This window comes from Malaclemys terrapin, chromosome 2 (genome assembly GCF_027887155.1).
Source record: "Malaclemys terrapin pileata isolate rMalTer1 chromosome 2, rMalTer1.hap1, whole genome shotgun sequence".
Taxonomy (NCBI): Eukaryota; Metazoa; Chordata; order Testudines; family Emydidae; genus Malaclemys; species Malaclemys terrapin.
This window is the reverse complement of record NC_071506.1, coordinates 76,241,336-76,269,144: the sequence shown is the minus strand read 5'-3', so window position 1 is coordinate 76,269,144 and position 27,809 is coordinate 76,241,336. Positions and strand designations below refer to the sequence as shown.

Genomic DNA, 27,809 nt, shown 5'->3' with positions numbered 1-27,809 from the left:
CACATATGAAGTCACCTACTGTATGTGTACAGCCTTGGAATGTAGTACTAACAACCACCATGTTTAAATACAGTTGTTGCTGGCATGCTGCTATCTCCACTTCCCTTACAAGTGTGAACTGAATTTCATCTCTCCCTCCCCCCCCAAAACCATGTTACAGGCTAGTGCAATCTATGCTATAGATGCTTGGAAGGATTAGATTTTTATCAGTAAATGTCAATTTCCCCAGACACACGCCAAATGACGAAAAAATATTTCCATCGATAATCATCAAAATTCACTGAAGTAAGAAAAATGTTGCTTGAAACCTTTAGCTCTGTTTTCTGTGTATATATTTACATGATGTTGACAATTTGTGTTTGAACAGTTGCAAAATTTTAACTTTTTGAATCTCAACATCTGTCATTAAATAATTTCCCACCACTGTGAAAATTTAAATTGCTAAATATCAATTTCTTTTTATATGTCACAATTATAAAAAAGAAAAACATCTAGCACAGAATATCCTGGGGAGAAGTAAATAGCATTGTTTGACTAGAGCAGATCTCAGCAGGAAAAGTATCACTTGGACACAGTGGTTACAGAAAAGGTTCTAGCAGTGTGGACCAGGCTTAAAATCTATAGCAACTTCTTTTCCTCATAACATTAGCGTCCTGTTCATAACAACATTATAAAACCGATGGATGTTTGTGAACAAATAGGAAGGGGTACCGCTACACATACGGTAGTGTGGTCTTTCAACTTTCATTTTGATGGCTTTCATCTCCGGTCACTATTTTTATTGCATTAGCAAATTTTAATTATGCAAGTTGTTAAGGAACTACTGTAGAAATGTGTGCAGCGAGATCACTAGCTGCTGACTAAAGGATATGCTATAAAGAAATAGAAGTGTTGCTGCCTCTCAAACAAAAAGCTTTAGTGGCAGTTTAGCTATTCCAACGTTTTGTGGAAGGTTTTAAAAAACCTGCCTATTGTGCCCTCATTCAATATGCACAGCTCCTTTGGATACCAGAGAGCTTAGGAATGGACTGAAGGAAGGATGTAGCCTTTATTAGCTGAATGTTTCTTGTCACCTCCTTCATCTAGTTGCCATGTGCTTAACTTCAACTTTTTTGTATTAATTTAGTCAGGTGATATAGTGCTGACTAGAATTAAAACAGACTAAGGACCAAATTGTGACTGGATCTAAAGACATTTTGATGAGGTAGCACGTAAATAGTGCAAAGCACTTCCCACCTCATGTCTTTGTGCAGAAGCTAGCCAGAATTTCAGTCCACATACACTGTTTGATCTGGTGGTGGTAATCTTCCCAAAGTGGATAAAGAGGGGATGATAATGGCACCATGGCCTAGCTCAGCTGTTAAGACATTCATGTGATATGGTTGTGATAGTTTAAATGCCATAATTTGGGGTAGAAGAATTATAGATGGAGCTGGTAGCGCCACCTATAATTAAGATTGCCTAAGTCTTCCCATTGTAAGACTGTTTCAATTTGCTTAGATTCTGGTCAAATTTTCAGGCTGAAATTTCCTCAAGCTGGACTTTTTGGGTTCAGCCACATCAGATTTCCCCTTATTTAACACTGGTGTTGATTTCTTGCATTTACCACAGTTTTGTTGAGAAGTTTAAGCACCTCCATGCTTTGGATAATGGGCTTGAAATTTGTTGGGGGAAAGGGATAAACCCTGGCGTCAGAGATGGTGTTAGAGGGTTGGTTTTTTTTCCTGCTGTTACTGTGAAAACTTGACCAATTGACGAGCCTCTGAAAAATTGCTGTTTGCATATGCTCAGAGATGTCTTAGAGTCAGGGCTGGCTCTACCTTTTTTGCCGTTCCAAGCGGCGAAGCAAAGGGGAAAAAAAAAAAAAAAAAAAAAAAAAACAACCGCAGCAGTGCCGCTGAAAAAGAAAAAATGAAAAAGCTACCACCGAACTGCTGCTGAAGAAGGGGGGGGGGGAAAAAAAGTCAGCGCCGCCCCAAGAACGGACAGAGTGCCGCCCCTTCAGATTTGCCGCCCCAGGCACCTGCTTCCTTAGCTGGTGCCTAGAGCCGGCCCTGCTTAGAGTTTGGTAGCTGAATTCTCAGAAGAGTCCATCTATGCTGAACATGCTCTATCCCAGAGCTACAGAGTGTTAAGCAGGACTTTCCCTAAAATTGCTGGCCCAGACAGCACTGGCCACCAACACGGAGATCAGGGAGTTTCTCTCCTGTGCTCTCAATGCTCCCCTTGGCTGGCACCTAGACAGTATGAGGGAAGAATCTGCCTGACACAAAGGCAGAGAGGACAAGAACAAGACTGGGCATGGGAGAGAGATGGAAAGATTGAGACTTGGACCTGGGCGCGCCTGTGTGCGCGTGCAAGACTAGTACTTGCTGGGTAAGAAGACTGGGACTTGGGGTTGGGAAGAAAATTGGGTCGGATAGGGAGGGAGGAGACTAGGAGCCTGTGGTGGGGGAGCAAATAAGACAGAACTGGTGCAGGGACAGCCTGGAGGGAACACAGACCAGGTGTCAGGCTTGGGGTGGGAGGAAGAGGGGAATGCATCTGGCTAGTATTGCAAAATCCCCTCCAGAACCTGTAAAGGAACTCAAAAAGATTCCCAAGTCTCACCAGTCCTCTGGTATCAGCAACCAATTCTGATGCTCACTGTAAAAGTGCGTGCCTCGTTCCCCTTTAGTGACTGGTCTGCAATTTACTACTGCTGCCAGTTACTCCATTAGCTCAAGAGGCAGAGATCTGTGCAGTGGGTCAAAAGGTTCCAACACTGCAGACGCCAGGTGGATGTCAATGTGATTCCACACACTTGAATAGCTTTTTTCAGTTTGCTTTTGGAATAGCATCCAAAAATTGTATTAAAAGGTTGCAAAGTCACACTCAAAAGTTACGAAATGTCAGACTTAAGGGTTGCCTGTGCAGCCTCAATTTGACCCCTTTTGTATATTTACTACAATACAATCTAATTACCTGCCTCTTTCAGTATTGTGAGGATATGTTTGTGAAGCAGTTGGACACTACAAACTGAAGTCTGGCATTTAATAACTTCTAAATACTTGAGTTGTAACCTTAATATTATTTCAATAATTTTTGTAGGTCTTGGGGTTACATTAAGGCTTATTGAGCCATAGTCCATTTTGTGAGGCATGGAGAGGATCCGAATCACTTTGTTTCAACTGAAATTCCCAAAAGTTTTCTGGTTGAATTTAAATACTTCAGGGATGATATGGAGCAAACATTAGGGTGGAGACAGCAATATTTGTTTACATACCACGTTAGCAGAACTGAACTGGAAAAGGGGCAAAGACACAAAGCTTGACTTGTACTGTAGTTAGAATATTCTGAAACCCACCTCCATTGGAAATGTAGCTACCCCAATCACCTACATTTCTGCCTCTGGGAAAATAGTCTTTTGACTCAAAATCATCTCTTCACTTACTAGAAGTGCCTGTGACAGAAACAAGGACTTAGCTTGAAGTGAGGGCAAACCATAACTTACATGGGTGGTCTTTTGCATGGGAGTTATCAGACTGCAGTGTGACATACTTATGTAAGGCTCTGTAGAATCTTATTTCATTCCATTTGCCCCACTCATCTTTTCTCGTTTCCTTCTCAGGCAGCTATTTGGTAAAGTGTTGCAGATACAAAATTAATGCCATACATAGACTAAGTTACTTATTCCAGCTATTTGTAATCATTAGAAAGTTGTCTGACTGCATGGGGGTTGTAAAGTTCAACCTACCACACCTGGGTATCAGCTGAAGACAAACTTCTTTCAGTGTCTGAATAGGGCTGTCTTTTTAAAAACAATAATATCAATAAAAAGAAGAACAGGAGTACAGACTAACACGGCTGTTACTCTGAAAGTAATATCAATTTGGACCTTACAGACTAGAGCAGGGGTCAGCAACCTTCAGCATGCAGCTCATCTGGGTAATCCGCTGGCGGGCCACGAGGCATTTTGTTTACGTTGACTGTCCACAGGCATGGACCCCTGCAGCTCCCAGTGGCCACGGTTCGCTGTTCCTGCACACTATGCCAGCCATTTTTAACCAGAATTCTCCATTGGTTTCAAAGAGGAGTTCTGCATAAAAATCAGTGAGTTGTTTGGCCCAGGTGTGGTAGGTAAGTAGTTTTCCATTTAGTTGTTTTATATATTAGAAAAGTATTTAACTACAGTAGTTCCCATAATTAGATCAGGTAAACTCCATGGCTAACTTGTAACAGTGCATATTTTAATTGATACTGCATAGATTCAGGTCTACATCTATTTTTTTCTAGTATACAAGAAATGAACTACTTTTGCAGTCCTTTTATTTTCCAAAAATCCATTTTATTACTCACTGTTGTACAAAATATTTTTAAAAATGATGACATTAAACAAGATAATGTTTACACAACTAGACAGTTTTTGAAATTACCTAGTTGGAGAGAACAAGTCATCCAAGACTGTAACAATCAGTGAAGTATACATTTTCAAATACTGTGTGCTTAGTGCAATTTTTTTTATAGTTAAGTTTTTGTTTTAAGATTTATAAGTTTTACGGTTTATACAAATTCGATTAGACAATCTATTTTAAAATTATTTTCCTAGTGTAGGCTATTACCTTTTTTAGCATAAGGTTACCAAATTTAACAGGAACACTACCAGGTAGCTATGGCACCACATTTAGGCTTGGTAGTAACAAAAATACTTTACAAAAATGAATAGTAAAGTTAAAGGAAAATGGTTTATTTGGATTTAAACATTCACCTGCTATTCAAGCAATGCATGCAGCAATGTACAAGTGAAACTGACTCATTTTATTTGAATTGTCCAAGCTGAGTAAAATGTACAAAATAATCAAACAGGATAAATGGTGAATGTAAATTAGATTGGTAACATGCTTTTGGCTCCAATACATTCAATTAAGTCACACCAAGGATGAATTTTTTTGGCCCTAATTTTTAAACAGAGTACTACTCTGGTGTCTTCTTGAATAATGAAAACATAGCTCTGGAATTTTACTTTTTATATTCAGTGTTTATAAAAGCCTGGTGTGTTGGTTTTTTTGTTTGTGGTTACATTTACCATGGACCCTCATGAGTCAAAGGCTTTCTTATAGCTAAAAATAATAATAATAATAATAATAATAATAATAATAAGTCTAAAGGGAAGAGGAAATCAAGTCATCTTAAAATATCTACACCTAACATTGAAGATACTGTATATGAAAACAGAGAAACTAATAAGAAGTTCCTTAGGGCCTCATCTTCAGTTGGTATGAGGTCAGCATAGCTCCATTTGCATCAATGGAGGTATGCCAATTTACACTGGCTGAGGACCTGGCCCTTAACATACAAAGAAACTCACTGGTGTGGGTGAGTAGCAATGCCATCAGGATTTACTTTTACTGTAACAAGACTAGTTCAGAATACCTTGGATCTTATTAAAATCTTTGATCTCAGTGACGGTCTTGCCTTTAGTGTTGGCAGTTAACGTTGCTCAGGGTAAATTCAGCTCCACTGCCAAACAGCCTACTGATAATCTAGAATACCTTTAACATTTTCATCCTTGTGAAGACTATTTATCACAATTAGATCTTATTAGAAATATTCTGAAGTCTACTTACAGTCTGATAGCTAAAATGTTACTTAAAGTGTAAAGCTTTGTATCTACCTTTTGCAGTTTTTCAGACAATTAGGGTTTTGCATTGACTTGTAGTCATGTGTGGAATTCTCATTGTCATCAATGGCAGTTCTCCATTGAGCAACATGACCCTTTATTGTCATGGATAACTTGTTTTAAAAAAATCATATATACAGGTTAAAAACTATTTCCATCCTAAGGCATGTGTTTACAGAGCAACTCCTAAAAGCAGCATTTAAAAGACAAAAAAAAAAAAACTTAAGTTTCTCTTTTTTTTATAATACAAGGGAAATTTATTTAATGCACAAAAGAATCTTGGGAGCACATCAAAGATGAATAATTTATCCAGGATAGAAAATATTAACCAGCTGAAGACTTACTCAATTCAGGAATTGGTGGTTTATATCTTACTATCACAATCATGAGGTCACAATCTTATATACAGTACAGTGTTAAAGTATTGTAATAGGTTAACTTTAATTATGCTTGAGCAATATATTTGTTAATTTTCCTTCGGGATCTGTCTATATTTATACCTGTGAGTAAGTTACAACTCGTCATATTAATAAATAGTAGGATATTTACTGTCCATAACAGTGGGAATCATACTTGATTTTTTTTTTAAATTATCAATGCTGTCTGTGTCCAGTTTTATGCTATATTTTGTGTCACTTCTGCTCACAGAAATAAATGACTGATTCCACAATATGATTATAAATCAAGTTGTCACTGCCTCCTTTGCCTTGGGGTCCTTTTTTCCCCCCTCACCTCCAGCGACACACACCTAACCTGAATTTTACAGTAGGCATGAGTAGCCACATTGTATAAAACTTTAGCAGTATTCCCCATCTCTGATGTGGTTATACTAAAGCTCACAAACAGCTGAGGTTCAAATTATATCTAGAACACGATAAGTAATACTTCCGGCGGTCACGAGTTCAAGATATGGGGTCTATTGTAATGCAAGTGCAGTACAATAGTTATCCCTATATCCTGAACTCATGTTCTCCAAGTGTATTACTTAAAGTGCTTACATACAATACTTATCTACATCCCCTGGGATAGTACATTTGGTGGGCACTAGTCCAATAGGAGGAAATATACTTTTGAACATTGTTACATATATACACTACATACTAGTTTTTCATTTTTGTTTTCCATCCGAAGTTTTTTCCAACGTAATCCTCTAGTACCTTAGTCTGAAATTTTACTTGTAAAATTAAAAAGTCTTGGATCTCAATTTGTACAGGTAATACATTAAAACAAGTTATTTTGATATACTATTTTTTCCTATGAAGAGAAAAGATGAATGAAATAAAGCTTTTCACCTCTCAAGCCAAATAAAATGAAAAATTTGAAGGTGAATACTTAAAATAAGGAATACACTAAAGTCTTGTATTAAAAGTAAACACAATAGAAAATATAATGCTAAGTAGAATGCAATATTATTGTATTCACATCATTTTAAAAGAAACACCTAAGATATAAACTTTAAAGCATAGGTAAGGAGTACAGGCCAAAAATTATTATGTACTGCAGAATTAATGCAGGATTTACATCCTTATAACAACCCTAAATATATTTTGTAAACCACTTCCCTTAGCAAGAAAAAAAAAAATACAGAATACATTCAAGTTTAAAAATATCTAGCCTCTGAAAAGCACGACAATACCATTTATTTACAGATTTCAGTACTCTGATAGGCACACTTATCTCTTTACACATGTTTCTGCTAATGTCCTAAACTTGGGTTCCAGCTGATCTAAAAAGTCAAGCACTTCCACTTCTTGCTGATCGCTGCAGCAGCCTACAGAACCAGCCAATGATCCTCTTCCTTCATAGTTATATGGAAGGACATAGTCTTCAGAATGCTTATTTTCTTCATCCTGTCTGCACATATACACCTTCTGCATAAAAAGAAAAACATACTATTAGTTTTCTTTAACTGTTATCCTAAACGTATGGCATAAAAATAATTTTTGATTTACCTTTCATTGTTTAATTTTTAATCAGAGTGTGTCCTCTAATGGGTTCCTACATACAAAAAATGCACATGATTGGTCTATATAATTCATACTATAAAATAAGTATTTAACAAAAATCATTTTCTACTGATCACACACATAATAAAATGTGAAGAAACTGGTTAACCTGTTAAACAATTAAATCCATTTGAAAACAAGATTAAAAGCATGATTTACACAAATTCGGCCCTACCAAATGGTCCATTTTGATCAATTTCACAGCCAGAGAGTTTTAAAGTTGGTCAATTTCACGTTTTCAGCCATCTGAAATTTCATGGTATTGTAACCAAAAGATACCCAGGAGGTGGGTCTGATCTCATTTCCCCCCTCCCTAAGCAGCCGTGCAGGGGATGGACAAGTCCTGTCCCTCCCCAGGCTAGGGCGCTCCCAGTAGCATGGCAAGATCAGATTTCACAGGGAAGGGCTTATTTCACAGTCGTGACATCTTTTTCACAGCCAGGAAACTGGTAGGGCCCTATACATAAAACTTGGTTTTTGGTGCATGGTGTACATATATTTTCTAATGTTGCACAGCAATACGTGCACCACATCCAGCATGTACATAAGGCATTAAATTTTATCCCTTGGAAGCATTTAGATAAAATCAGTACAATGGACAGTTAGACCAAAAGCAAGTACATCTGTGCACAGACACACAGCAGTCATATTCCAAATGGAAAATAATAGTTCTGCTTAAAAACTATTCTGGTGTGTTTCTCTTTGGGGGTAATTGGAGATTGTTAGACCACTCTTTGAGCAAAACTATCGTCAAAGGGGTGGGGGTAGGGTGGGGTGGGGGGGGAGAACTGTCGTAAATTCAAACAGTATGATACCGGAGACAAATATCAAAATACTTACTTCACCTAGACGAGAATGCATAAAATTCTGCCATTCTGAGTATGAGTATCTGCCTTGTTCCACCGTGGACTGTCCATATCCCCTGACTGATTCCAGGGTCTGATGTCCTCCTTTGGACATTTCAAAACTCTGTCCCCCAGTTTTTACTTCATGTCCTATTGTGCCCATGCCAACCCCTTGATCACAAGAATTTACAGTTGCAGCTTGTAGAGGAATGATATTTGGATCCTAAAAGCAAAGATAATAGTGGGGAAGGGGGGGAAAAAATCTTACCAAAATACTTCAGATGTAAATTTTTCTAACAAAGAAATATTTCCTTTATCACCTTTGCTTTTGGACAGATCATTTCAAAAGGATACAGGACTTGGAAATGGTCAGTGCTTAAACTGAAATGTCTCATTCTGTGTGCATACAGTATTGTACTGAATCCATGCTGAGCACTCTCACTGATGTCTAAAGAAGTTTGTGCATAAATCATGGGCAGTTGATGGCCTCTATATGCATATAATTTAGAGAGCCTCCTACAAGGACCACTTTGGGAAGCAAAAAGCACTCAGATACTTTCATATTACAGATCATTTGCTAGTATGCTATAAAGTTACATAAATAAAATAATGTTATTTAGGTTGCAAAGTCAAGCACTAAAAAGTTGCAAAGCCAAATTTATAGTTGCTTGTGCAACCTTCATTCTGTTCCCTTGGGCATTTCAGTCTTTGCACTGAATGAGGCTGGAGTCCTGTAGAAAAAATTTTATATGATCATATAATTAAAGACTTTCACAATGCCTAGGCACAAGGATGCCTGTGTAACCTTAAATAGGCCATCATAAATCTGACATTTCCTAACTTTTTGAAACCTAAGTAACAATTTAAATGTGATTAACTTTTTAATAGGAAAAAACTGCTACTGTGCAACTGTAACACTCCCCATACCCCCAAATGGTGCACGATTATGATTTGAATCCAGAGCCTTCAGCATGGACTGATATTACCTGAGCAACATTAGGTAGCAGCAGAAAGCTGTTATTCCACAGGGGGGAGATAGACTGAGTCTTGAGGGTGGCTGGGTGTGGAGAGCCCTGGCTCAGTTCTCACCTCCCTTTCACCTCATCTCTCCACTCACACACACAGTTTGGGGAGCTCCTTCTCTGCATAGTGTCCCAAGAAGGGGAACTAGGCTGAGCCATGGCAATTTGGGGTTTGTTTTGGGGTTTTTTTTTTTTGGAGGGGGACGAGGGGAGCCTGGTCAGGTTTTTCCTTCTTTTTCCTTCCCACCCCACCCCCCTGACCCTGGGAGGTAAGGGTGCTGCCCTGAGAGGGGGCTCACAGGTTACTGAAACTGTGTCAGGAAAAAGAGCCAGGTCTCATCCCTGACCTATCTCCAATGGCACAGCTGCTCTGGCAGCTCCTAGGTGTTCCCATGGTGGTAACAGTGCTGCTACAGCAGCATGAGCCCAGCCTTAGAAGCTTCAGGTGTTTAGTGACTTTGCCATTTTGCAGAATGAATGTTCCCCTTGCAATTCTGGCATTTCCAAACTTGAGTGCTTGATTTTACAACTTTCATGGTCTTTTAACCACACGTGCTAAGAGAGTAACTGATAGCCGTTACATGCTGTTATCCCCTGTATGGACCAGCCACTAGAAGCGAGAGAAAAAGAGAATTTGCCAGTGGTTTAATCATATACTTGCTTACAGCAGGGGAATGTGTAAAGACTCAGGATTTCTGGTTTTAATTCCAGGTTAGGGAGGAGAGTGTGTCCTAGTTATAAGACTCTTCTGTCCATGTCCCCACAGCCTGTCCGGGTCTCCCTCTACTACACCCCCACCTCAAGATTTGAGCCCCCTATTCCTTTTTCTATTTAACCCATCCCTCTATTTAAAAATTAAACCATGCTTTTCAAATGAACAATACATTTACAAATGCATTATCCTAGCTTTTTATTGTTTCACTAACTCACTGATTCACAAATTTGCAAAGGGTCTCCATGTCATACTGTGGTGATTACAATACCTTCATTACACGTTCCTACAATTAAATAAATAAAAACACTACTCACCATCACCTCTTCTCCTGGTGCTTCTGTGTTTGATATAATTAAGTTCTGATTAGCTAAATCATCAGGCACATGTTTACTCACTGCCCCCGTGCCATAACAGCCACAAAGTGTAATCAGGATTACTACACAAGGGAAAATAAAATGAAAAAGCTTCTTGAGTATAAAGGTACTGGATTTTTGTATGTGTCAGAGGAATATGTGCACAGTCCAGTATTGATAAAGTATTTGGATTTGTGTCCGGAGATAAAATATTAAGTGTGATTAGTGACCAGCAAATTTGAAGCCTCTGAATACTCTGGTGTGCAAAAACTAGGGCTGTCAATTAATCGCAATTAATTCACAAGATTAACTCAAAAAAATTAATCAAGATTAATTGCAGCTTTAATCGCACTGTTAAACAATAGGATACCAATTTAAATGTATTAAATATTTGTGAATGTTTTTCTACATTTTCAAATATATTGATTTCAATTACAACATAGAATACAGAGTTTACAGTTCTCACTTTATAGTATTATTACAAATGTTCGCACTGTAAAAATGCTAAAAGAAATAGTATTTTTCAATTCACCTTATACAAGTCCTGTAGTGCATTCTCTTTATCATGAAAGTGCACCTTACAAATATAGATTTTTTTTGTTAGATAACTGCACTCTAAAACAAAACAATGTAAAATTTTAGAGCCTGCAAGTCCACTTAGTCCTACTTCTTGTTCAGCCAATTGCTAAGACAAACAAGTTTGTTTACATTTACAGGAGATAATGCTGCCCGCTTCTTATTTACAATGTCACCTGAAAATGAGAACAGACATTTGCATGACACTTTTGTAGCCAGCACTGCAAGGTATTTATGTGCCAGATATGCTAAACATGTGTATGGCTCTTCATGCTTCGGCCACCATTCCAGAGGACATGCTTCCATCCCAAAGACGCAAGTTAAAAAAGTAATGCGTTAATTAAATTTGTGACTGAACTCCTGGGGGGAGAACTGTATGTCTCCTGCTCTGTTTTACCCACATTCTGCCATATATTTCATGTTATAGCAGTCTTGGATGATGACCCAGCACATGTTGTTCGTTTTAAGAACACTTTCACTTCAGATTTGATAAAACGCAAAGAAGTTACCAATGTGAAATTTCTAAAGATAGATACAGCACTCGACCCTTGGTCTGAAGTGCCTTCCAAATCTGAGCGGGACAAGGTGTGGAGCATGGTATCAAAAGTCTTAAAAGTGCAACACTGATGTGGAAACTACAGAACCCAAACCACCAAAAAAAAGAAAATCAACCATCTGGGGGCCGGTGACATCTGACTCAAATGATGAAAATGAACATGCATCGGTCCATACTGCTTTGGATAGTTATCAAGCAGAACCTGTGATCAGCATGGACGCACGTCCTCGGAATGGTGGTTGAAACAAGAAGGGACATGTGAATATCTTGCGACTCTGGCTACAACCGTGCCATGCGAATGCCTTTTCTGACTGTCACATGACATTGTAAACAAACAGGCAGCATTATCTCCTGCAAGTTCAACTTTCATGATAAAGAGAGTGCACTACAGTACTTGTAATGAGAGAATTGAAAAATACTATTTCTTGTTTTTTTACAGTGCAAATATTTGTAATAAAAATATAAAGTGAGCACTGTACACTTTGTATCTTGTTTTGTAATTGAAATCAATATATTTGAAAATGTAGAAAAACATCCAAAAATATTTAAATAAATGGTATTCTATTTAGCTTGACAGCAGGGGCAGCTCTAGGCACCAGCAAAGCAAGCACGTGCTTGGGGCAGCCCATTTGCAGCGGCAGCAGGGATCTAACATGGGATCTGAGAACCAACAGGGGGCCCTGGGAGCTGTAGTTCCTTGGTTAGCTCCCTGCCTATAGAGCCAGCCCTGGAGGAGGGAAAGAGCTACATTTCCCAGCATTCCCTTGGCCACTACCAACAGGAAAGAGGGGGAGGGAGTGAGGAAGGTGAGACCTCATGCTGCAGCCTGCTTTGAATGGAGAGCTGCACTGTGAGTAGGGATACCATATTTTAACATTCAAAAAATAGGACACTCCATGGGGAGGGAGGGTAGCCCCACCCTGCCCCCATCCACTCCCTCCAATTGCCCCCCACAGAAACTCCAACCCATCCAACACCCCTGTCCCCTGATCATCCCCTCCTGGGACCCCTGCCCCAACTGCCCCCCCAGGACCCCACCCCCTATCTAAGCCCCACTGGTCCTTGTCCCCAACTGCCCCCTCCTGAGACCCCTCCCCAACTTCCCCGCTAGGACCCCTCCCCCTACCTGTACCCTGACAAACCCCTGGGACTCCCATGCCTATCCAACTGCTGCCTGTCCCCTGACTGCCCCCCCCGAACTCCTGACCCATCCAATGCCCCCTGCTCCCTGTCCCTTGACTGCCCCCCCCCAAAACCCCCTACCCCTTCTCCAACCCCCTTACCGTGCCACTCAGACCAGCGTGTTTGGCTTCGCGCAGTGCCAGATACACTGCTGCATACATGCTGCCGTGCTCCCCTGCGGAGCCACAGCCCCCCCCCCCCCCACACACACACCTGCCTTCCAGATTTGAACACCTCAAAATTCAGGAGTGCTCATGCTCAGTTTGGGCAGCTGTTACTTCATTTCTCCCAAATCAAATATACTGATCCACTGTAACTTGCTGTAGAAAAAGTAGGATAAAATTGAGCAAGAAATGCTTCCCAGTGCTTATTAGGACTGGAATTGCTATTTTCAACAGCCATTGCCTTTTTTGTTTGTTTGTTTGTTTAAGAGGAAGACAGTGATATCGCATTGGTAAATTCCCCATAGAAACAAAGAATGGAGCAAAAGAATAATAAAGGCACCTCAACTTTTCCTCATTTATGTAGGACAGTCTTATAATATGCATCCAGATATCCTCCAATCACACAAGCCGAAAATTGTTCCACTTTACTGGAGTTCTGTAACCATATGGGAACCAATCCTGTCTGTGTTCTGTGCACATCTAAAATTCCTGCTGAATGACTTGCCCTGGGAGCGAGTTACCAGTGACCCAAGGCTGCGGCGGAAGGAGGGTGCAGGGGTGTGTGTGTGTGTGTGTGTGTGTGTGTGTGTGTGTGTGTGTGTGTGTGGTGAGCGGGGGGGTGGGAGGGAGGAGGAGAAGGGGAAGAGAGCCCAGGACTGGGATAGGGGGCAGGCAAAAATTTTTTTGCTTGGGGCAGCAAAAAACCTAGAGCCGGCACTGCTTCACAGCCCTAAAAAATAACTATACAAAATTCCGACATCAACTCTCCCCCAAGGGAGGAAGAGAGAAAAAAAAAGAACCACAAGTGACAGATATTAATCACATCATTTAACACACTTCTGGAAGTTGCTCAGATACTACGGTGATGCAGGCTATGCAAGAATCTTAATAGAAGAGGCACTGTCTATTACGAAACAGACTAGTATCGAATTTTAAAAAGAGAATATTTTGCATTTCATATAAATGCATACTTACATAGCAGTAATAGTGATCCCAGAATCATTGCAAGGATGGCCCATACACCAAGAGTAATAGCTGATGAACTTTGTCGGACAGTACCACAATCACTTGGAGTAGTACAATCACAATAGTTAACTGTAACCATAGTTGTTCCTAGTCTTCCGGCATTATCCCTCACATTGATAGGAATTTTATATATTCCAAATGGAATATCAGTCCTTGGTGAAAGTAATATAGATCTATCTGCAAAAAGGATAAAACAAATCCAATGTTGAATGTTAAAAAATTGTTACCTTTTCTTTGTAACTGATGTAAAGGACATTTCTAAGGCTCCAGCCCTACAAAGGAATCCAAGTGGATGGACTATATCACCTAAATACATAAAATCCCGCTGAAGCCACTGGTGTATTAAATGAAGTCAGTGACACACTGTACAGGGGTAAGGGTCTGCCCACAGAGACCTATTTGCAGGATTGGAGCTTAATTCTCTAGCTTTCAGTTACTGGATAGGAAAGCAGTTATTCTGTGCGGGACCATACAGTTAAGTTTTATCACTGACATGGACAACAAAAAATGTTTCTAAGATTTACACCCCTTCTCTAAGTATACTTTGTTAATCATTAAGAACAGGAAATGAAAAGTGAGAGCTGCATAGTGAGACCTCTTCTTAAGGTCAGTAGTATGAAACTTTGGTAGGTTTTGTTATGGTTTGTTTTCAGTTTTATTGATTTAAAATTATATTTGTTTTTCACAGTGAAGATGCCAGCCGCTGCTCCTGATGAGCTACAGGAAATAATCAGGGCAAAACACATTTTTTCCATCTGTTTTTGACTAGTTCCAGTATAACATGTTGTACCTTCTAATCCTCCAGCATAACCGTTCATTTTAAAGAGATATTGTACATTTGTGTTCGCAGCTCGGCCATGTCATTCTTAAAAACCAGCAGTTTCTGGTGACTTTTGTTATTGTGTTTTTCAGTTTATTCCATCATTTCCTCTTTTGACACTTCAATCTCATCTTTATCTGAAATGAGTGGGATTCAGATTCTGTGCTTCTCAGAAGACACCATCCATCTCTGCACCTTCCTATTTCTGGGTTGATCAAGGTGCCAGCATGGCTCTCGGAGTAGTTAGAGCAGCCCCTGTATCTGCTGTAACTTACAGGAGTTTCCCCACTGTTGCAAAAGGGGTATTCCAAAGCCAGAATAGCTGGAGCACAGAGCTCTCTGGAGCTCCTCTCCGTCTCTTTTCTGTTCCAGGTACCCTCAGCTGGTGGCTCTGCAGGAGGACAGCATTGGGCTACACGTCAGGGGCATGCTAGATTCTGTAGAGGGTTCTGTTTAGGGAATTAGAAAGGAAACTTGAATTTGGCCCTAATTTGAAGTATTTGAAGTAGGTGGTTCCCTAACTTCCTCATTTGGTGAAGAGTGATGCCAAGAAATGTAGCATTTCTGCCATGTCCTTATTCTCCCTTAAGTGTCCGCTTTACTCCGTTGTAATCCAACAGACTTACCTCTTACAATTTTCTTGCTTATATTTAAAAATCTTCCTATTTGTTTTCAGATATTTGGCTATTTGCTCTTCAAAATTGCTTTTAGTTCTCCTAACTTACAGACTTTTTTGCCTGCATTGTTCCTTTTTATTCCTTGGACTTCCATTTTCTGAAGGATATCTTTTAGGTTAAAATAAACTACCTTTCTATTTGATCATACTGGTTTCTATCTTGCTTTGCTACTTCCTGTCTGAGGGTTTGCATGCTTTCTGTGACTCTGGTATGGTCTGATTAATCTCCAAATACTTATTGTAAGTATGTCAAAAATACAAAAAAGTGGCACAAGTCTGTTTACTGAAAAGATACAATAAATCTCGCAATTAATACTATTAATATTCTTGTTTTAAAAAAGAATACACAATATTGCATACCATCTTGTTGTGTTGTTTGCCATCCTGAACCCATACTCCTGTCAGAAATATCAAATCTGAAAGGTGCAGAATAGGGAGACTCATTAGAAGTGACTGCAGTAATATAAACTGGTTTTCGGTCTCTGCACATTGTAAAGTCTTTTGGAGTCACGGTGGGGTAAGAATATCTGTCGCAAGCACCTACATTGGCCAACACTGTTCCAGTACCTGTTTTACCACCTAGGAGACAGAAATAATAATTTCAGTGCTGTTTAACTTTTATAATGCTCTCCAAGTTTTAAAACTCTGTGGTTTCATCTAATCCAAGCTGGTACCCAGGATTTAAAAGTAAAAGCAGACGGGGAGTTTCCCAGCCTTTCCCCTAGCTTATAGGAATACTGATTTCCCCTTGGCTGCTGCTGTAAGGGCTCAATAGGCAGAAGACTGTGAAATGAAATCAGGAGCGGATGCCTCGCTGGGTAGCTGGGGGGGAGGAGGAGGGGAACCCAGCATTTCTTGGAGCAGGTATAGCAGCATCTGATAGGAGGGGAAAAGACGTTCCAATTGGTATTCTCTTACTCATCTCAGCTCCTCTAAAGAAAAATCTGCCTCTTGCTGACCCCGTCCCCACACATTTAGGGAACTAGGGTAAAAATCTGCCTGGGAATTGGTCCTGTTTTGAGCAGGGGGTTGGACTAGAAGACGTCCTGAGGTCCTCCCGACCCTGATATTCTATGAATCATTCATAATAGATTGTATGATAAATCCCTGTCTCAAATGGTCATAAGATCTTTAAAAATGCAGGCTATTCAACGGGGTATTTCAAAATCATGTAGGAAAGAATCCTGCCTTTGTCCCCAGTCTCCAATATCTGTTTTTACATCATTACAGATTCTCCATCCTAATCAAACCTAAACGATGGCGTTTACGAAAGTGGGAGAGTGATGCACCAGGATGCAGGGGTCAACAGTTCCACATGCTGATGTATTCACACTTTGTTTGGCTGGCTATGGTCCTGCGTGGGACTGTGAATTCCTTTCACATACAATTCTTCTATTGTCCCTACTCTTCCCCTTTGCATCATCTTGCAGTGATGGGATGCAGCAATGCCACATCACCAACCTATGACAACAGCCACCAACACCAGTAAAATCCTCCTCTTAGCTGAACTGACCCACTGTCAACACCTGAAGTTATCTAGTAACCTCTACAGAAATGACTAGGACTTACATATGCAGAATGCTGAAGTCAAATTATTTCTTACTGCTTCCTTTTATAGATATATCTGCTCACTGTTATATACTGCATTTACATTTAGCATCTTAAATTGTAAAATTTGAATAATCTAATTACATCAAAATTAGTCAAACTTTAAGTACAGGTTCTGCTTACAAAGTAATTTGAAGAACTTTAAATTTTTTCCCATTCAGGTTTTAACAGATAAGGGCTAGATCCTGACACTGAGTCCAATGCATTTTTGCTTTCAATATGAAATGCATGTTTGTAATGCCTCTAATAGTACTCACATTGTCACACCAAAATATTTAAGTCTTTGGGCTACAATCACTAAATTTACCTTGAGAATCTATTAGCTACACTAAGCATTTGGGAAACAAAAAGGGTACTTCATTAGTTTATCTCAATTACGTCTTTTCCTAGGATAAAAAAAAAAAAAAAAAAATAGAGAACATGTAATCTTTTAGTTTAATGTTAATTTTCAACTCCAAAATCAGTTTTAGAGTGAGAACCTGATTCTGCAACCCTTAAGCATGATGAGTAGTACTTACCTGGTTGAGTAACCCCAGATAAAATAGGGACTACTAATCTGAGTAAGTATAGCTTATTGGGAGAAATGTTGCAGAATCTAGCCTTAAGTAGGGTACTGGAGAAGAGAGAACAAATATAATATAGAAAAAAAAAAACCCACGAACAAAACAGTAAAGCAAAGTTACTCTTAAAAGTGCTCTTAACTTATATGCTTCCCAGTTAGACTGCAAGGGATCAAACAGAAGATTAAAAATAAGCTTTACATGGATTTTGTATTTACAGAATGACATCCTGATTCCACCCGCCCCCACCAGCCAACCTCATGGCTGTCTGTGGTACTATTAAGGGGATTGGCGGGGAGGAAGGTTATTTGGGAATAGGGAAGGTAACCAAAAGAAAAAAAAAAGTGTTCACCAATGAAAGTATCAGATTTAATATATTTCAAAATAAATATTGAAGCATTTTAAATGAGAACTGAGCTCTTGTGGAAGTCTGGCCCCAATTATGAGTGATGAATACTTTTGAAAATCTGGCCCTGAATGCTGTATGCAGTTGCTCAAAACTAGAACAGCTACTCCCAGTCTCTGTGAACGATTGTTATTCTTTTCCTCCTATTGGGGGAGGGGAATTATCACTCCTAAAAAAATGCAATGGTAAAAAGCCTATCTCCATTACAATCAACTGCAGGTTAAGAGGAAAATAGTTTAATGTGACACAGTTCCATAAATATTTGTGTGCGCACCCGAACATGTGCGATTCATTTATAGACCAAATAAGTTATACATATTCAACATTTGTACTCACTCTGGTCTACTGCAATGACTGTAATATTGCACTGCCTGCCTGTCATATCTTTGTCAAAAAATTTAGCAGTTCTGAGCTCGCCCGAGTTTTCATCAATGGTGATCCAGTTGCTTTGGCCAGGTGCTATCCGATAGCTAGTAAAAATAAAAATGTTTAAAAAATAATTGTATAATGCTTATCTCCCCATATCCCCCAAAATGCTGTACATTTAATAAACCAGTAAAATAAAATTATTTATACCGTATGCCTTCACTATTTCCTGTTTCTGGATCCTCTGCTAGGTATTTGCCAACCACTGTTCCAACTGTCACGCATCCGTCAATCGTTATAGGAAACAAACAAGGTTTGAATACTGGTCCCTCATCATCATCTAGTATGGTAACTCTAACAGTACAGCTGCTCTGGGAAAGTGAACTTGAATATGGTACTACTGCATAAGGTATCTCATTAGATGCAGCAATCTCAAGTATCCTCAGACTGGTAGTTTCGTAGTCCAATCCCTGTAAAATAAATTTAGGTCTATTAAATTCACCAAAACCTCCTATAAATTTTTACTATTAAAAACTGGGGTGAGAAAAGAGACAAAGTCAAACATGGTCAGGATTTTAGAAAAGGACTAATTATTTTGGGTGTCCCACCTAAGAAACCTTAAAGGGGCCTGATTTTCAGGACGTGCTAAGTACCAGCTTATTTAAGAAAAAGAAGAGGCATCCCTAGAATGGCATAAGCAGCACCACAAAACATGGTTATATTTGTAACTCTTTATTGGGCTGCTCTCCACCCCAAGGGCTATGTTAAAAACTAAGTATGTTTATTTCTAGAACTGAGGCATGGTCGGTCTACACTTAATTAGATTGCCCTAGCTACATCACTCAGGGCTGTGAACAATTTTGCACCCTGAGCACTGTGTATATGTTGACCTAACCTCCCAAGAGTCCTTCCATCCACCTAGCCTCTTGAAGTGGTGGATTACCTACATTGGTAGAAAAACTCCTTTCATTGATGTATGAAGCGTCTACGCTATGGTGCCACAGCTCCTGCATCACAGCTGTGCTGCTGAAACGTAGACATGCCCTGACTTTCTTCCTAGAATACTTGCTGCCTTTCCTGTCTGTTGCCATAAGTCAAGAATTCTTTCCTATTAGAAATGCATGTGTGTGCTTAGTGAGAATTCAACAACGGTAAGAGCCTCTGAACTTCTAGTGCAGTTGGCATGACAAGTGTTTTTTGTTTTGTTTTTTGTACATGGCATCTAGGCTGTCCTTAATGGCAGATTTCTCACCTTGAAAGCCTCCCATTTATAAACACTAATAGAGATATCAGGTTGCTTTTACACATTCAGAAATACTGATAAACACTGATAGAACAAAAAACAAAATAAAACAAAAAATTCTTGAAATGCTTTGATTACCTCACACTTTCCAATATGAAATTCTTCTCTTTAAGAGAACAAATATGATGAAGCCATGTTCCATACAGCAAGTATGGACATTATGGGGAAAGCATAGTGTTAACTCTTAAGCTAAAACAGAATCCAAACTAGCTGTAGCAGAATTGTTAGAAAGGTTATCCTGTGTGGGCCAGCAAGTAGATGTTAATAGTCTACTGCTATGAGAAATTTCAAGTGAGTTGGTACACTTTGGTCATAGCGGGGTGCTGTGTGTTAAAATATGACTTTTTTTTTTTTAAAGCCATACCCATACTTCTCTGCACATAACAGAGATTTACATTTTCCAAGTACATATTAACCTTCTGTGCACCTTGGGAGGTACTTATGATTGTTTAAACAAACAAAAAAGCAGATGGTGAAATGGAAACACAGAGAGGTTAAGGGTCTTGTCTCATATTGCCTGTCTGTAAAATAATACCTATAGAGGAAATCTAACAGACCTGAGCATATACAGGAACTAAGGTGTATACAGCCACAAGTAGGCAGAAAGGCAAGAATCATTTACCTACACACTCCAAATTACACAGATAGTTAAGAAACAAAGGTTAAGTGACTGTTTTGAATGGGTTACTTAAACGCCATGAGTTTGTTTTCCCCTTTGTAAAATATGAGAGGATAATATTTCCTTCCTTCACCGTAATTTTATGAACTGTAGCGAAACATTTGTAAAGAACAATACTGGATAAGACCAAAGTATTGTTATTAAGGGTAGTCATTGGCAGAGATACTACAAGAACTCAGGACTTCCTGGTTTTAAGCCATCACTTAATCCATTAAACTATATGATCTTTTAGAGGAAGACCTCTTAAGAACCTGAGCCAGCCCCTATTGACTTAAATGGAAGAAAGATCAGCACTAAGAAAACTGGATGTAAACCTGCAAAACTATACATTAGTATTATGCATTCTTTAGGCACTTAGTCTCAATGTACACTTTACAGGCTTGTCTACATTACATCACAATCTGAACTATGAGGGTGGGGGGCAGGATGTGAATTGCAGGGCACTCCAAAGCATTGTGCTGTAACTGCTCCATATAGACCCTGCTGGTGTGAACTAAAAAAGTGTACCTAGTTCATGTTGATGTAGTCCTGTTTCAATTAGTGAAAGGCACCATTCCTTGTCAAAACCAGATTAAACCAAATGTGGAATTTGGGCCTACCTATTACAGAATTAAAATGAATTACTCCACTCCCTCCCCAAAAAAACATTAGGAAAACTCAAAAAGGGGAAACATCTAAACATTTTATCAAATCTCACTAAAAATGTTGTCCAATTTGCTACACATTTTCCAGAAAAATTACACCCTGAGAAAAATATCAGGTGAATTTGTTTGTTCAATTTGGGGAGGAAGCAGAGCCAAAATCCAACAGACAATTATGTGTTATTAACTAAACAGAATTTCTAGCTACAACAAAAAAGCGAAAACTAGATGTGGGTTTTTGTTTTGCTTTTTAAAAAACAGACTTTAGACTGATGTTTTCATCTTTGCTTACCTTAACAACACATAATACCCCTTCATTTGTTCTTCCATCTGTTGTAATAGCGAAATGATTATCTTCATTTCCTTTTACAATGCTGAATCTACAGTTCCAGGCAGGTGAGTTAGGCTCATCCTTGTCCAAACAAGGAATTCTCAGTATTTCCACATTCACTCGGTTTTCCAGTACTTTTGTTTCATACTGAAATAAATATTATCTATTGTTTAAATTAAATAAATATGAATTACAGTATCAATTACTTAGTTCAGGAAATAGTTATATTGTGTTTAAATGCAAGGCCTTAAATCCAATGGCCAGTGTAAAACTTTGGTAATGAGGTTTTGGTTCTCGGGTTTGTTTATTTGTTTTTCCTCTAAGTGAAGCGTTAAGCATCCCTGTCTGTGACCGTAGGCAAAATTCACTGGTTGAAATCTTAGTTCCATTGACTTCACTTGGGCCAGGATTTCATCCAGAGAATTTCGCCATCACCAAAAGGAATACTTAGAGAACAAACAAAAACATAAAACCTCACTACAGCAGCTTTATAGTTTAAACTGCTACCAAAGAGACATGAGCTAAACCAGAAAAAGGTAATCTTGTACCAGAATAAGAGTGTCCTTTGTGAGGTGTTATACCAGTATAACTATAGTGGCTTAAATTCACTCTTTTCCTTATACCAGTATAACTTCCTATGTAGGCAGCCCTTAGATGGTCTGGTTGGATGACTGGGAGAATCCAGTCTGAGATGATTTAAAAAAGACTTCCCATCTAGGCCCTGTAATAAAGATAGTTGAGAAATATGGTATTTGGAGACCAGGGACACAGAGAATGGGATAAACAGTCCAGGAGAGTCACTCTCGGAGAAAAACAGGGTCCTGGCTGGATCCCAAGAGCTCCTTAGTTTCCTTGGAAAAAATGTATATTGGGTCTGTTCTTTTCCTGTAATTCCATAGGAAAACCCATCTAAATTTAGTTTGTAATGAAGCATAAGATTAGAGAAGAGTAAATATGCATGTAAACTATTTATTATTTTGAAACAGTTTTATCTAATGCTTTGTTCCATTTGCTAATAAATGTACTTCTTGTAAAAAGGCTGTTGGTCAATGTACGTCACTGATCAGAAGGCTGTCTGAAGAGAGGATCAAGCAGGTGTTTGAACTCTCATCGGGCCTGTTGGCATGGACAGGATATTGTACCAGATTCTGCTGAAAGACTGGGAAAACTGCAAGATTCCACTCCAAGACAGGTAAGGGTACGAGGTCTAACACCTCAAGGGGTGCACTCAGAATCCAGAAAGGGACGGAGGTGCAATCAACCCCACAATTGTGACAGAGGCATAACAACAAACAAACTTACAAATGAATGGCCAAAATATGGGGCATTGTCATTTATATCTCCAACGTTAATGACAACTGTTCCCGTATTACACAAACCGAAAGACTGACCGTCCATATCTCGTACTTCAATTAGCAATACATGTTTGCTTATTATCTGAAAATGAACAAAAAAAATGGTTACAGATAAAACTTTCACATTCATGTAATAGTCTGTCACTTTTATTACAGAATTAAATGCTTTACTTCCTTCCCCTTCTTTCTAAAGATATGTTAAACATGTAATTATTTTCTAGGATAAAAGAAATAAGACAACCAGCTTTATGAATAGAAAAAACTGTGAAAAACACAAGGAAAATATTTTTCAGTGGCTAAGCAATACCAGAGCTCAGAAAGTTTTACTAGAAACCTATTAGTCATGTTGAATACCAGAGAAGGATCTCTATAATGTCCTACACCCACAATTGTCTCCTCTTCCCTATAATATATATTTATTATACACACACACACGGAAGCCAGGTCTTCCCCATCACACGCACACCTGTCTGCTGGGAAAAGCAGCAAGGAGTTCTACATAGTCTGATACACTATTGTCTGGTGGTAGTGGGAAAGTTTCCCATATACTATGCCGTCTCTTCCTGGGGCTTCTGATGCTGAAAAGCTTCACCCACTGGTTGCTGCTCTTTTCTCTCACCCTTCTGGTGAAGGGGATTTCCACTGTCTTCTCCCACTACTCATGGATGGAGCAAAACAGTATATCTTGTAACTCCATAATCATCTTGTGCTGACCTCTCTCATGCTACACCTTGAGTAAAAGAGTGGAAGTGCTCTTGTGAGAAGTCTTGATATGATAAGGCATGCTTGTCAGCAAGGTCTGACAACACATCCAGATAGGATCATTGAGGGGAGGGGAAAAAAAGCATTTAACTGGACAATAATTTGAGTCACAGCAGTAAAATGCTTACCACCACCTGAGAGAGAGTGGATCTGGTAGATTAGAGCTCCCTAGATTTGCTGGGCTAAATTTGGTTTGTTGGGAAGAGGGGACAATTTTGCTTCATAAACTCTTCAAATTCATCTGTAGGAAATAAGCGATGGTACTCTCCTCTCAAGATTCACTTTCCATGGCCATCACCCCAGTATTTCTCATTCACAATATCCACAATCTCAACATTATTCTTTTTCTAAGGCTTTATCTACACAGGGAAAATTGATGGGCATAGCTATTTCACAATATCCCTCTGTATGGACATTGCAGCCTTCTTTAATATAGTCTGCTCCTAAGCCCCACTGCTCTGTTTCTTCACTCTTTGTTGCTTGCCTAGGAACCCGCAGCTCCCTTTGCAAGTGGCACAGTCAAGTGATGCTGACAAGGTACTTCAGAGTTTGGAGCAGCAAAGCAAAATTGACACTCTCACATTGGGTCAGGGAAGCAGAAAAAAGTTCAGACTCCAGTTCATCTGTGTTTTCCCCAAGCTATGGAAGATTCTTGCTTCTAAATCATTAGAGACAATTTGAAACCATGTATGGTGCCTCTCTCGTCTCATTAAAATCTTGCATAGTTTTCTGTGAGCAGATATATACAGAGTTGTGAAGTGAAGCTAAATATAATGCTGTAGATAAAAGTTACCTCTCTATCCAGTTGTTGTATTTGTGTGGTAATTACACCTGATTCAGGGTGAATAGAAAACATTTGGGGTAATGGCAGTTGTTCTGATACAATTCGATATCTCAGCTTAGTGTGCAGGGTATTAGGTTCATCTCTGTCTTCTGCAATGACTTTTCCAACTACTGTACCTGTATATACACAACAACATTATCAATGTTAAATTCCAAAAATACCCCAAGTAACAAATACCAAACTAATTATTTGGTACTTATTTGTACATAAGCTAGAAACACACACATGTTGCTTCTTTACATGATGTGACAAGTTGGGGGAATCTGTGTACTATTTCTGATTGTGTGTGCACGCACACGTGTGTGCATCTTTATCCAGCTATAGACTTCATTTTGAATGTACTGCTTGTTTGCCTTCTCTTTTGTACTTTTACCTCCATGTTGGGCTGGAATTCCAAAGGGGTAGTGGTATGGGGCTAAAACAGTAGAGAAACATTAAGTCTGGATGGTCCACTAAGCAAAAGGAAGCCCTCTAGACAATAGGCTAGTTCCTACCCAGGACAACTGCTTTAATCAGATCTGTGGTCCTCTGAAGCTGATCAAGGAGTCACCTATCAAAGGGAGAGGGGGGGGAAAAAGGAGAAGAGACCAGAGATTCCTTATTCTGGATGAGAAGCCATGTGCAGGAAAGTGGAGGGAAGGGAGAGGAAGGATCCTAGACTCCCTAGACTGTTCTGCCCAAAGCCAAAGCACTCACCAGAGTGGTAAGGAAACTGAGGCAAGAAAAAATGCATACAAATGTTTATTACAGTGGAACCCCAATTATCTAATCTAACTGGGACTGGGGCCAGATCAGATAACCAAAAATCCAGATAAACTGGAGAATAGATGGCTGGGGCTTCTGCTGTCATCCTAGGGTGGACAACAGTGCCAGCCCCAGCTGCCTGGGGTGGATAACAGCCCTGGGTGGCTTAGTTAATAAGGAGAACCAGATAATGGATGCTCAGTTAAATGTAATTTGTCTAGATCTGTGCATCTCCCAGGCTATATAAAAAGAGTAATAATGTTTAGAAACCTGTGCATAGGTTGTCGGTCTCCTTTGACGATCACATACCCCTGAAGTCAAACTGTAAACCAGAAGGCTCACACCTTCGGTGGAATTCTGGGAAATGTGCCTGAGCCGCTACTGACAGTTGAAAGAGACAGCACCAGTTTCAGGCCTAGGCAATTGGGCTGCGAAGTCCCCACTGCCAAGAGAGGTATCAGACACAAAGGTCCTATACCTGGGAAGTCCCTGCCGAGAGGTCCAAAGCCCAGGAGGATACCTAAGCTCTCCCCAGCACCAGCACGGGCATATGAGATTCAACATTTGGATACCCTCCCAGCAGTCTGGCAAGCGTCCAGTAGGGGGAGCTTGACCAGCTCTGTGACAAGTTTACTATAAAAACAAGACCTGAATATTATTGAAAACCTAGTAAAAAGTATAAATCCGTATTTTCTATTTCTGAGCATTTGCCTGATTCGTTTTAAATCTCTATTTATGGCTGCTTTCAGACAGATTAATAAGACACAAAATAGGGTCTTTATCAGAAATACAAAAGATCAGATTTCAGTGAATTGTTTGTATAGGAATAGCCCAAGCATAGCTACATTTCTGGAAAGCTTTAAACAGATCCAAATTATTTCTTCCATGGAGTGATCTGATTTACCATTTACTGAGGATTAAATTCTGATACTCACAATGAGTAGCACTGTACTCCATGCATAGTCCCACTGATATTCAAAGGTCTAGACTGTAACCCCATAATCTGCCTGGTGTAAGAGTAGAGGAAGCGGCACTTCCTCAGGAGCAGAGCGGAGAATTAAACATGACTCAGTCCCAACTCCACCCCTTCCCCACTATTATTCTGGACAGAGAGTAAGTTAATTCATCCCCTTTTTGTGAAGCAATTTACACCCCTACTCTGTGCTCCTGGCCAATAAGGAGAAGGAGAGGTGGCAGAGCCAGGGTTCTTTCCATTCCTTGTCCCTTCCTGCCCATTCACTTGAAGTAGACTGTAGCAGGTAATTAGTCCCTGCTCTCCCTATGACTGGGCCTTAAATAATCTAACACAGTGAGATACTAAATTGTGAATACGGGTGGGAGAATCTGACCCTTACTTTGATGTTCAAGAAAACAGCAATTTACACAGTATTTCCTGGGCCAAATTCGCCCGCAGAGTAACTTCCACTGAAGTTACACTAACAGTGAATATTGCCCTTTGTCTTTGGTGCCAATTCTCCTCCCGCTGAAGGCAACAGAAGTGTTACTATGGATTTTGGTGGGAGAAGGAACATCCCTTGTGGATGCATGGCCTTTAATCTTACTTCTGAGAGAAAGAACACACCTTACAGTAAGTAAGGGTAAAATTTTGCCCCTTCAAAAGGAGGACAGGTAAGAAATATCAATAGATCTTATGCTATAAGGACAGCATAATGTAGAACAATGCTTCTCAAAGTCGGACCGCCGCTTGTTCAGGGAGAGCCCCTGGCGGTCCAGGCCGGTTTGTTTACCTGCCGTGTCCGCAGGTTCGGCCGATCACGGCTCCCACTGGCCGCGGTTCGCCGCTCCAGGCCAATGGGGGCGGCGGCCAGCACATCCCTCGGCCCGCGCCACTTCCTGCTGCCCATATTGGCCTGGAGAGGCGAACCGCGGCCAGTGGGAGCCGTGATCGGCCGAACCTGCGGACACAGCAGGTAAACAAACCGGCCCGGACTGCCAGAGGCTTTCCCTGAACAAGTGGCGGACCGGCTTTGAGAAGCACTGATGTAGAATGTATTTTGCTTTGTTTTTTTTAGGATGAGAGAAGACAGCCCAGGGCAAAAAGGGGTGCTATATCTATTATTCTGGCAAATATGGTCAGTGTTTAATGTATAACTATTGTACTCCTGTGTGCGTTCATTCTATATTTAAGTATTTTGGTATATATGTTGCACTTCATTCTAGGTATTCAGTCCAGAAGTGACTTTAAAACCCACTTCTAAACCAGATATAATGTGGACAAATAATACTTGTACTGACCACTCTTTTTGTAGCTGCAATATGAAAAAAAAAATGCTATAAAGTTTACAACTCTTACTTGCACGCTCAAAATGAATTGAGAGTGAAGAATCTGAGTATCGTGTCTTTATATGTTGGCTAAACATTAATCACAGTGAAGTCAATGTGACTATTCCCATGCTTAAAGTTAACCATGTTCCTAAGTGTTTGCAGGATCCAGGGCTCAAATTTTTATGGATCAAGTATAGGGATGTCAGTTCTGCATTTCTGCTTTAAATTGTCATTCTCCCCTTCCCCTTCTCCCCCCCCCCCCCCCAATGAATTGAATGGGCTCTATAACAGTTTGAGATACCACAAAATGAATTTTTAACACAA

The 27,809-nt window shown here is 39.8% G+C and overlaps 1 protein-coding gene across 2 annotated transcripts in view; it reads right to left on the bottom strand.

Moving 5' to 3' along the window:
* Window positions 1–4,305: 4,305 nt before the first annotated feature.
* LOC128831482 (desmocollin-2-like) overlaps window positions 4,306–27,809 on the bottom strand; it is a 40,574-nt gene continuing 17,070 nt past the window's right edge. The window contains exons 7-17 of one of the 2 annotated variants that reach the window (XM_054017910.1): window positions 24,405–24,571; window positions 22,797–22,931; window positions 21,456–21,641; window positions 18,751–19,010; window positions 18,511–18,644; window positions 15,961–16,179; window positions 14,054–14,281; window positions 10,562–10,683; window positions 8,506–8,733; window positions 7,612–7,657; window positions 7,443–7,530 (exon numbers count right to left, since the gene is read on the bottom strand). In XM_054017910.1, coding sequence (XP_053873885.1) covers window positions 7,622–7,657; window positions 8,506–8,733; window positions 10,562–10,683; window positions 14,054–14,281; window positions 15,961–16,179; window positions 18,511–18,644; window positions 18,751–19,010; window positions 21,456–21,641; window positions 22,797–22,931; window positions 24,405–24,571 — 1,715 coding nt within the window. In that variant the 3' untranslated portion in view covers window positions 7,443–7,530; window positions 7,612–7,621. Of the gene's footprint in view, window positions 7,531–7,611; window positions 7,658–8,505; window positions 8,734–10,561; window positions 10,684–14,053; window positions 14,282–15,960; window positions 16,180–18,510; window positions 18,645–18,750; window positions 19,011–21,455; window positions 21,642–22,796; window positions 22,932–24,404; window positions 24,572–27,809 lie in introns of both variants that reach the window. The other variant, XM_054017909.1, reaches the window with a different exon arrangement.